At 40.1% G+C, this 12,201-nt stretch overlaps 1 protein-coding gene across 1 annotated transcript in view; it reads right to left on the bottom strand.

Annotated features, from left to right (window-relative positions):
- TEC (tec protein tyrosine kinase) overlaps nt 1–12,201 on the bottom strand; it is an 82,106-nt gene that overhangs the window by 49,344 nt on the left and 20,561 nt on the right. The window contains exon 2 of the mRNA XM_075997800.1: nt 10,205–10,390. Within this exon, the coding sequence (XP_075853915.1) occupies nt 10,205–10,342 (138 nt within the window). The 5' untranslated portion in view covers nt 10,343–10,390. The remainder of the gene's footprint in view (nt 1–10,204; nt 10,391–12,201) is intronic.

Below are 12,201 nucleotides of genomic sequence, written 5' to 3'. Positions count from 1 at the left end.
AGAAAGAAAGAAAGAAAGAAAGAAAGAAAGAAAGAAAGAAGAAAGAAGAAAGAAGAAAGAAGAAAGAAGAAAGAAGAAAGAAGAAAGAAGAAAGAAGAAAGAAGAAAGAAGAAAGAGAAAGAAAGAAAGAAAGAAAGAAAGAAAGAAAGAAAGAAAGAAAGAAAGAAAGAAAGAAAGAAAGAAAGAAAGAGAGAGAGAAAAATTAGGGAGGCTGAGGCAGGAGGATTGCTTAAGCTCAGGAGTTCAAGAACAACCTGAGCAAGAGTGAGACCCCCATCTCTACTAAAAAGAAAAATTAGCCAGGTGTGGTGGTGCACATTTGCAGTCCCAGCTACTCGGGAGGCTGAGGCAGGAGGATCGCATGAGCACTAGAATTTGAGTCCAGCCTGGGTAAGATAGCAAGACCTCCATATGAGAGAGAGAGAGAGAGAGAAAGAAAGGAAGACAGGGAGGGAGGAGAGAGTATGCATGAGAGAAAAGAATTTTTATTTAGTATTTATTAGAATTTACCTCTCCTCCAAACTAAATGTGGACGTTATTATAAACAAGCAGAGTATAAACTGTCAAAAGAAATCACATGGCAATTTGAGAAAGTGCAACCAACATTTTGAGTTGTTTCTTTTTTCTTTTTTTATCTTCCCTCCAATCTTAGTTCAAAGTATGAGTTGTTTCTAGAACTATTTTAGACACGCTAACTCTTAGCCACAGGTTGACGCTGGTCAAATATATGTAGAATATTATATATGGAAGGGAGTTTAGAAGCACCCGTGTAACTCAGCAGTTAATTCTGTTACTTTTTTAGGAGAACAACTGACATTAGCTTTGGGTTTTGTGAATATACTGTATTTCTGAGTTAAATATCAAAGTTTGGTGATTATTACATCAGACAAAAAACATTGTTATAGTCTTCTGCACTTGTTTATTTCTAAATTGACATAGTGCATCTCCTTGAAAAATAAAATGGAACAATATTATGTAGGAAATAACTCTCACGATATCTCTCTAAAGTTCTTTTTACTTACTTTCAATATTTACCGATCACCATTCAAGTGCATCTAGTCAAAACAGAAGTCTTGGGTTATAACAAAGAAAAAATAAAAATAAAAACAAGGGTAAAATAAAACAAAACAAAACAAAATAAGATAAAAAAGTTGTAAAAAAAAGTATACAGTTATTTTAAAATTATAAAAAAAATATATAAACATTCAAGTGCAGGTGTCCTTTTCATAGAGTGACTTTTGATCTTGTAATTACCAATAACAAAAAACTTTTTTGAGAGTCTCATAGGTGCAAGGCATTGTGTGATATGTTTCAATGATGAAATACCAACTCTGCCCTCAAGGAGATTATTAGGTAGTTGGTGAGAAAAAAGGGCGATAAAACAACACATAAATTTAACAGGCAATGAAATCGAAACAGGAAATTTGGGAAAGGCAAGGCATTTACAAGCAAGGGTGTGTACAAGGCCCTCCGACTTAAGCAGACTTGAAGTCGAACTTGGAAAAATAGACAAGAAAAAGAAGGAGAATTGTTGGCCACAGGAGAAAACCTCCAAAGGCAAGAAAATGACAAGTACAGACAGTTCAGCTAGATTTTTCTGGTTTTATGAGAGTGCAAAAGCAATATGCATTCAGTGGAAACCATACCTGGCGTGCCCATGCCACCACTCTGTTTTTTTCAATTTGAGTCCAGGATTCAGGAAATCACACGAGACCCTCCACACTTTATTTATTATTAAAATGGGCTTTGTGGGGGATGATTTTGCCCAACGGTAGGCTAATGGAAGTGAGTTTTCTGAGCATGTTTCAGGTAAGCTGGACCAAGCTACGATGCTCAGGGGCTTAGGCTGGGCCTCTACCCCAAAGATCAAAAGTCACTCTATGAAAACGATACCTGCACTCGAATGTTTATTTATTTTTTTAAATTTTAAAATAACTGTATACTTTTTTTCCAACTTTTTTATCTTATTATTTTTTTTCTTTTTTATAACCCAAGACTTCTGTTTTGACTGGATGCACTCGAATGTTTGTAGCAGCACAATTCACAATTGCAAAGGTGTGGAAACAACCCAAGTGCCCATCAATTCATGAGTGGATTAATAAAATGTGATATATGCATACCATGGAGTTCTATTCAGCTATAAGAAACAACGGTGATCTAGCACCTCTTGTATTTTCCTGGCTGGAGCTGGAACCCATTCTACTAAGTGAAGTGTCTCAAGAATGGAAAAACAAGCACCACATGGACTCACCAGCAAATTGGTATTAACTGATCAGCACCTAAGTGGACACATAGGAATAACATTTATAGGGTGTCGGGTAGGTGGGGGCAGAGGGGACGGGTGTATATAAACACAATGAGTGAGATGTGCACCAACTGGGGGATGGACACGCTTGAAGCTCTGACTCGAGGGGGGAGGGGAGGCAAGGGCAATATCCATAACCTTAACACGTGTACCCCCACAATATGCTGGAAAAAAATAAAATAAAATAAAATAAATAAATGCATTTCCAGCTCACAGTGGGTTTACCGGGATGGAAGTGCATCACACGGCGGGGAACATCTGAGTTTTTAAGCAAAAGAGTCTGAATAGTCACTGGATGGCGCCCACTGTAACTGCGACCCTATTATTGGACATCGCATGCAGGGACCCTAACTTCCTGGGTGACCCACGCCCAGCCTGCCCGGAGCGAAGGCAGTGCGAACAGAGAGGCCAGCCAGGAGCACTGTGATCTGAGTCGCGGTCCGGGCTTACCAGCCAGTTCCCTGGGCGACTTGAAGCAAGTCATCTCCTTGTCTGCACGTTCCACTCGTGAAAAATCGGAAGGTCACTCTTTCCAGGCTCTTCAATTGCGTGATTCTTTTTTTTCACCAACAAAAAAAATTTTTTTGAGACAGGGTCTCGCTTTGTTGCCCAGGCTAGAGTGAGTGCCGTGGCGTCAGCCTAGCTCACAGCAACCTCCAACTCCTGGCCTCAAGCGATCCTCCTGCCTCAGCCTCCCGAGTAGCTGGGACTACAGGCGTGCGCCACCATGCCCGGCTGATTTTTTTCTATATATATTAGTTGGCCAATTAATTTCTCTTTATTTATAGTAGAGACGGGGTCTCGCTCTTGCTCAGGCTGGTTTCGAACTCCTGACCTCAAGCGATCTGCCTGCGTCGGCCTCCCAGAGTGCTAACATGACAGGTGTGAGCCACCGCGCCCGGCCCTCACCAACAAATCGATTATCCTCTTGTATGCATAATTATCAGCTATAGGAGTCTATACGGGTCTAGGAACAGAACTGCCCTGCAAACACACTAAGGCCCCAGTCACCCCAGGGCCTTTGCACATACCGTTCCCTCTGTATTGAGTGGGCGCGCTCTGCCCATCACCGTTCACATGCCCGTTCTCGGCCAAGTGAAAGTCTTCCCCAACTCTTGCCCAACTTCCACCAATGCCTGGGAGGAAAACTAGATGTAGCTCTATACTTTTGCCAGCAAACTCTCCTCCACTCGTGCAATTTGATTTCTTTTTAAACTGTCTCCAAGAGTAATTGCTATCATACCTATTCTCATCAAAACACTTACTAGGAACTATTAATTACAGAAAGTGGCCTCGAAGATTTCTAAGAATTCCTCAGCCCAGCAGTTCATGTTGTCAAAGAGAGAGATAAAACTCAGGGTACATAAATTATGGTGTCAATTATAGTTTATAAAAACGCAAGAAGTTACTTTGAGTTGATTAAGACAAGTGTCAAGAAGTTGATTAAGATAAGTTTGCTTCAAGACAGGCAGGTGGGAAAAGAAATTTGGGTAGAAACACTGTGTTTATTCCAATGTTAATGCCATTTCCCGAACATTCTGGGAATAGTTCTTTTTACAATTGCCTTCAGTGCCTACAACACAGTTTTTTGGGTTTTGGGGGGTTTTTTTTGTTTGTTTTTTTCTTCGAGACAGAGTCTCATTTCTTCGCCCGAGCTAGAGTGCCATGGCGTCAGCCTAGCTCACAGCAACCTCCAACTCCTGGGCTCAAGCGATCCTCCTGCCTCAGCCTCCCGAGTAGCTGGGACTACAGGCATGCACCACCATGCCCGGCTAATTTTTTCTATATATTTTTAGTTGGCCAATTAATTTCTTTCTATTTTTAGTAGAGACAGGGTCTCCCTCTTGCTCAGGCTGGTCTCGAACTCCTGACCTCGAGCAATCCTCCCGCCTCGGCCTCCCGGAGTGCTAGGGTTACAGGTGTGAGCCACCAAGCTTGGCCCAGCACAGTCTTTCGAATCCATTCAGTGGAAAAATAGCTAAATAAAACTTTTCTGGGAACTTGACTTTTTGGTTTCACTAAAAATTTCTGAGATCCAAGTCTTATAAATAAAATAAAGTAGGCAGTATCATTTCTGAACAAAAATGCCGACTTTTCGTATAGCCTTTGTCTCTCCCACCAAAATACAAATAATCAGTCAATAAAACACAACTGTCACAGCCAGATCCAAGAGTGTTTTTCAAGATCCAGAATATGTTTGTTTCTACTTTTAAGTTGCCTAAGGACCAAAACCTTTGATTGAACTCACCTCTTTGCACGCTTTAGCACAGAAAAATAAAAAGTTAAAATCTAGAATATAAAGAAAAATAGTAATAGGTGACTTTTACTCATCCTAGTGAACCATGCTAAAATAATTTCTTTAGCAGGGAGGTGAAATTTTCAGCTCTTAAAGATGATCATGAGAATGACAGTAGAATAGACTCCAATGGTTTTGTTTTTTTTTAATTTTTATTTACTCTCTAATTTCAATATATTTTTCTCTCTCTCTCTCTTTTTTTTTATACACCCAAAAATCATGGCTTGTTGAATCCAGTGGTTTTTAAACGTGATTTCATGTTTGTGGACCTTTACATACAACTATTGAGTATTCATGATACAGTCACCTTTTCATAATATATAACAAAGTGCACAATTTCTTCCATATATGCCTCTTATTCTCATGACAGACATTTTAAAACTTTATGTGTTGACCAACTAAATGCAGTGCGTGATTACGGATTAGATCCTGGACTTGGGGTTGGAGGAAGAAAAAGGTTGAGAAATAAAGATATCAGTGGAATGATGAGTGAAATGTGACGATAGACTCTGAGTTAGAAAATAGCATTATATCAGTGTTAAATGTCTTTTTTGTTGTTGTTGTTAAATGTCTTGATTTTGATCATCGTACTGTGGTTATAAAAGAGATTTTCCTTATTCCTAGACAGTATATAAAGACCTATTACATATTGTAAAAGAGGCTAATGAAAAAGGAGCAGTTAAAAGTGTCAAAAACCTGGCGCATGCCTGTAGTCCCAGCTACTCTGGAGGCTGAGGCAGGAGGATCGCCTGAGCCTAGGAGTTCAAGACCAGCCTGGGCAACATACAGAGACCCTATCTCTAAAAAACAAAAAACAAACAAAAAAAGTAAAAAGATACTGCATGCCAATTATAAATTTAAAAATTAATATGAGAAAAGCACAAACATATGAATAATGTTTAAACTATATATATAAATTGAAAATGATATTTTTAAAGTCCAATTAGATAGTGGTAAATCCAGGAGGAAAAACTCCTGTCTAGTATTAATTTTCTTCTACCACAAAGAAAAAATTTAAAAAGTCATAACTGAAAGTAATACATAAAAACATCTTCACGGCCGGGCGCGGTGGCTCACGCCTGTCATCCTAGCACTCTGGGAGGCCGAGGCAGGAGGATCGCTCAAGGTCAGGAGTTCGAAACCAGCTTGAGCAAGAGCGAGACCCCGTCTCTACCAAAAACAGAAAGAAGTTAATTGGACAGCTAAAAATATACAGAAAAAATGAGCCAGGCATGGTGGCGCATGCCTGTAGTCCCAGCTACTCAAGAGGGAGGCTGAGGCAGGAGGATCGCTTGAGGCCAGGAGTTGGAGGCTGCTGTGAGCTAGGCTGACGCCACGGCACTCACTCTAGCCTGGGCAACAGAGTGAGACTCTGTCTCAAAATAAAGAAAAGAAAAGAAAACTCACTATTCCTCATTTTCTCACCAGTGTTTAATAGGTCTTTTTCCTGCTTAAAGGCCAGCCCTGGATCCCATCTCAATACCACAAGGGACCTCTACCTGAGGCCAGGTGGTCTGTCCCTGTGTTATTTAGATCCATGAGTGGAGGACAATATCACTGATGAAACCTCCGGCGTCCTCTGCTCTGTGTTATTCCGAGTAAGATCCAACAACATAAACAGCCAGGGAGACCCTTTCTCAGTTCCTTAGAATGCGCGGAAACACGAATGCACTATTATTAACCATAATAGGAGAAAGGACGACAAACTGAAGAATGACCCAAGGCAGAAAGTGAAATGCAAGTTTTGCAATATCAACTTTGAGGAAATGGCCCGACAGAATTTCTCATCGACTGCAACGGGGTTTCTTGGCATACTTGAAGAGCACAGTAAGTTTTACTTAATAGGAAGAATTGCAACAAAAGCTTGTTGCTATCGGGGTGAAAAAGCTGGGGTTCAGAGAATAAGAAGAGGATGGGAGGCCGGGCGCGGTGGCTCACGCCTGTAATCCCAGCACTCTGGGAGGCCGAGGCGGGAGGATCGCTCAAGGTCAGGAGTTCGAGATCAGCCTGAGCAAGAGCGAGACCCCGTCTCTACTAAAAATAGAAAGAAATTGACCAACTGAAAATATATAGAAAAATGTATAGAAAATAATTATAGAAATAATATATAGAAAATAATTGACCAACTGAAAATATATAGAAAAAATTAGCTGGGCGTGGTGGTGCATGCCTGTAGTTCCAGCTACTGGGGAGGCCGAGGCAGGAGGATCACTCGAGGTCAGGAGTTCAAGACCAGCCTGAGCAAGAGAGAGAGACCCCGTCTCTACTAAAAATAGAAAGAAATTGACCAACTGAAAATATATAGAAATAATATATAGAAAATAATTAACCAACTGAAAATATATAGAAAAAATTAGCTGGGCGTGGTGGTGCATGCCTGTAGTCCCAGCTACTCGGGAGGCTGAGGCAGGAGGATCGCTTAAGCCCAGGAGTTGGAGGCTGCTGTGAGCGAGGCTGACGCCACGGCACTCTAGCCCAGGAAAACAGAGTGAGACTCTTGTCTCAAAAAAAAAGAACAGGATGGGTGTCTGCCTGACATCATGAACTAGGAGTTTTAATACAGTTGTAGTGGCACTTGCTTATCAGGAAGAATCCAGGAATTGTAGCTACTAGATCAGTCAACAGCCTCCTCTGTTTTTCTCTTGAAAACAAGAGAACTGGGAACAATTAAAATAAATATCTCCAGGGCTATTTATTTTAACCCCAAATGGCCCCCCATGGTGTTTCTACCCCACTCTTACTTTCACATTTTCAACAAAATATTATTTTTATTTTTATTTATTTTTTTTTTTTTGAGACAGAAGCCCAGGCAACAGAGTGTGACTCTGTCTCAAAAAAAAAAAAAAAGAACAAAAGACACCTGCACTTGAATGTTTATAGCAGCACAATTCACAATGGCAAAGATGTGGAAACAGCCCAAGTGCCCATCCATACATGGGTGGATTAATAAAATGTGGTATATGCATACCATGGAGTACTATTCAGCTATGAGAAACAACGGTGATCTAGCACCTCTTGTATTTTCCTGGCTAGAGCTGGAGCCCATTCTACTAAGTGAAGTGTCCCAAGAATGGAAAAACAAGCACCACATGTACTCACCAGCAAATTGGTATTAATTGATCAGCACCTAAGTGGACACATAGGAATAACATTTATCGGGTGTCGGGCAGGTGGGGGGGGAGGGGATGGGTATATACAAACACAACGAGTGAGATGTGCAATGTTTGGTGGATGGACACGCTTGAAGCTCTGACTCAGGGCACCGGGGTGCAATGCAATAGACATAACCTAAACATTTGCACCCCCATAATATGCTGAAATAATAATAATTTTTAAAAAGCCCCATGGATCATCAGCGGAGGCAAGAGTCAAACCATCAGGACTGGACTCCTGGGCCAGCCAGCAGCAGCAAGAAAGGAGATGAATTCTGACAGTAAGGGCTGGAGCCGGGGCTGCTATGTGTGTTGACAAGCTGCTCATCTGTCCTCTAATTCTCTGGTTGGTCAAGGCTGCTCTGGTTCTGAGTGGACAGTCAGGTTCTGAAGGAAGACGGATTCCACCGTTCTCTTTGTTCTGCAGAAACTAAAGCAATCAGGGCACCTGCTACTTTGCATATTTATCAGCCGTAAAGGGAGTTAACAATTGCAATGTATTTCCACAGTATCAGTTCATATTTCTAAGCAGATAATACAGGTGTGTGCAGCTTTTCGGTTGGTAAAATTATCACATTTTACCATTTTCACTGCTATCCCTCTTTTCTTAGACTTACTATATGAAATTCAAATTACAGCAAATCATTACCATAGAGCCAAAAAGTATTGATGTTTCCCTTAAAATCCATTTTATATTTTTAAATAACTCATATTTCTTTTTCTTTTTCTTTTTTTTTTTTTTTGGAGACAGAGTCTCACTCTGTTGCCCGGGCTTGAGTGAGTGCCGTGGCGTCAGCCTCGCTCACAGCAACCTCAATCTCCTGGGCTCAAGCGATCCTCCTGCCTCAGCCTCCCAAGTAGCTGGGACTACAGGCATGCACCACCATTCCCAGATAATTTTTTCTATTTTTAGTTGTTTGGCTAATTTCTTTCTATATATAGTAGAAACGGGGTCTCGCTCTTGCTCAGGCTGGTCTTGAACTCCTAAATTCAAGCAATCCTCCTGTCTCGGCCTCCCAGAGTGCTAGGAGTACAGGCGTGAACCGCCGCGCCCGGCCAAAATAATTCATATTTCTTATAAGAATCCTTTATATGAAACCCTTTTGGCTCTCTGAATTTTTTGGATTTAACAAATGAAATATAGTACACATATTGTATAATACCAAAAATCACTCCCAGCGGGGACTGGGGCAGCCCCACGTAATTAAACACATTAATATTTCACATGCACACACAAACATTTGCACTGAATAGGATGAAGACTAAAAATAGCCTCATCTCAGATCAGGTTTTACAACTAAAATATTTTTTAAAGTTTTGGTTTTGGGGATTTAGGTATAAAAGGATGATAGTCCTAAGTTACATGAACCTGAAGAATTCCGCAGGTCACAATGACAAGCCACAGCAAAAATTAACAGAGTTGAGGACGGTCATGAGCAGGAGTCCTCAAACTATGGCCCGAGGGCCCTAACCCTAACCCTAACCCTAACCCTAACCCTAGCCTAGCTCATTTATCCGGCCTGCCAGGTGTTTTTGCCGCCGCTGCCTGTCCTGCTTAGCAGCCGACTTGTCCCGGGCCCATAATGCGCACTCTCCAACGGTCTGAGGGACAGTGACCTGGCCCCCCTTTTTAAAAAGTTTCAGGACCCCTGTTTCATGAGGAACAATGCCATGGTGTCTGAATGGGGAGAACCAAACCACAGAGAAATAAATCAGTGGGAATAAGAACAAAAACAAGTAAATCAACTTCCGAGGAAGGCACTCCATGAAAAAAAGCAAATTTTAAAAGCAAACATCAGGATCACCAACAATCTACCGTACCCAGTTGTTCAATAGCATGTGGTCAACCAGGGGCAACCCAGTCCCTGGAACCCAAGAAGATTTCTAGCAGAGAGGACCATGGCCATTCTAGAATATTCCGCACCCAACATGTCAGGAGCAAAACAGTAGCTGCTTATCACGAAAAAAAAATGTTGGAAAATTCTGCTTTAGGTCAACTTCAATAATGTGTTGGGTCTACCAAATGACTAACCAGTTTTAAGTAACTTCCACTTAATCATGAAAGAAACATTCGTATAAAGTGACGGACAAAGACACAGTTTATAATTGTAAGGAAGACTGATATATAAAATACAGTGGTTTACGGAAAAGAGACATGTACACAATATACACCCAAGGAATTCCATAAGAACCTAAAATTGGGGAATGAGGGATAAAAAGCTAAAGCTGATGTAGACATTTATTTTCCGTAAGAGATGAATGCAGTAGGTTGATTATGACAAACACATTTCTACCCATACCCTAAACTTCCTCTGTCAAGTCCAAATGATAAGAAATCATTGCCCTAACTTTATTAACCCAAAGCTTATTCCGTAAGATTGGAGGGGAGGGCAGCGTTATAAAATAGTATCGACACAGAAAGCAGCAAAGAAAACTGTGACCATCTCCTACCTCTGCTCGACCCTCATAGTAGGTTAACATGGACTTTGTAAGTACGAAAAGTCTCTCTTTGTAGTTCAAGGGTGATGTCTTCTTTTTCTGCTGTGACCTTTTAATGAGAATCTCTTCTAAAATAGTGTTAAAATTCATCGCGGTCTTCTAACTACTCCTTTTCCTGCCATTGAAGATCCTCGTATGCTAAAAAAAAAAAAAAAAATGAGAAAGTAAACAGTTAAAATGTGACAATGTTCCAAGGATGTTGCCATTTCAAAAATTACCAAAATAGGGTTTACCCTCACCCCAGCTGGAGCTGATGAATGTTACTCTCTGTGCCTGGACTGAGAATGCCCAGGGATGAGAAACTCAACCTCCTCTCCTTCCCCGGTCTCAATCCCACTCCTCGATACCCCGTCATTTTGTAAGATGTAACCTGATCCTTGAATGACTTCGTGGAGCAGAGCCTAGTAAGATGTAACTTGATCCTTGAATGACTTCGTGGAGCAGAGCCTAGTAAGATGTAACCTGATCCTTGAATGACTTCGTGGAGCAGAGCCTAGACCAACCAACCTAAATTGTTTTTAATAAGAAACATTCATCAATGTCTATATATTCTTTTCTTATTGTTTTTAAAATAGGAATAAAGAATTCGAGTCATTATTGCATCCAATTTTTTTCACAAATGAGAAAGTTTCTTTGACCAAAAAACAAAAACAAAGAAAAGTAGAGATTGAGGAGGATTTGGTAGATATTTAAAGTCCTCAGAGACATCTCAACCAGTTGAAATACATTGGACAACTGTGGTAACTTAAATACCAAGTCAATACTGATGGTATTAAGGTGTGTTGATAAGATTTGTTTAATTATAATAAGATTTGATGATATTAAGACAGTGTTAGGTTGTTTGGGGTTTGTTTGCTTTGTGTGTGTGTGTGTGTGTGTGTGTGTGTGTGTGTGTGTGTGTGTATGTGTATATGATAATGTTATTGTGATTGTATTTTTAAGAGTTCTTATCTTTTAGAGATATATATCAAAAAGTTTACAGATAAAATAATACTTGCTCCCTTATTTGGTGAAGGGTAGGTGTAGGAGAATACAGATAAAATAAAACCATGAGTTGAAAACTGGTGAAGCCAAGTGATAGATACTAGGGGTTCCTTATACCATCCTATTTTTATTTATGTCTGAAATTTTTCATAATAAAAAGTTTTCTTAAGTATGACACTGAAAGCATAAGCAAGAAAAATAGAGAAATGGGACTTCATCAACTTAAAAACATGTGTGTGTCAATGGGCATTATCAAACAAGTTAAAAGACAACCCATAGAATGAGAAAACATATTTGCAAATGATATATCTGATAAGGGTCTAGTATCCAGAATATACAAAGAAAACTCACAACTAAACGATAAAAAGACAACCCAATTTTTAAACGGGCAAAGGCCATGACATGGAGAAATTGAATAGACGATTCTCCAAAGAACATACACAAATGGCCAAGAAACACATGAAAAGATGTTCAACAGCATTAGTCATTAGGGAAACGCAAGCAAAAACCACAAGATACCACTTCACACACGCTAGGATGAATATAATCAAAAAGACAGGAACAGAGCAAGTATCAGTAAAAATGTGGAGAAATCAGAACTCATACATTGCTGGCAGAAGAGTAATATGGTGCAGCCGCTGTGAAAAACAGTTCGGTAGTTCCTCAAAAGTTAAATATAGAGTTTTCATATGACCCAGCATTTCTACTTCTAGGTCCAAACCCCAGAAAATTGAAATCATATTCATACAAAAACTTGTACATGAATGCTCATAACAGTACTACTCATGACAGCCAGAACGTGGAAACAACCCAGAAGTCTATCAACTGATGAATGGATAAGCAAAATGTGGCGTGTCTAAACAAAGGAGTATTATTCCACCATAAAGAGGAATGAAATACTAATACATAGTATAACATGGATGAGCCTTGAAAACATTATTATGTTAAATAAGAGAAGTCACACT

This window comes from Microcebus murinus, chromosome 26 (assembly GCF_040939455.1).
Source record: "Microcebus murinus isolate Inina chromosome 26, M.murinus_Inina_mat1.0, whole genome shotgun sequence".
NCBI classification, from domain to species: domain Eukaryota; kingdom Metazoa; phylum Chordata; class Mammalia; order Primates; family Cheirogaleidae; genus Microcebus; species Microcebus murinus.
The sequence above is the reverse complement of the archived record's forward strand: the minus strand, read 5'-3'. Positions and strand labels throughout refer to the sequence as shown.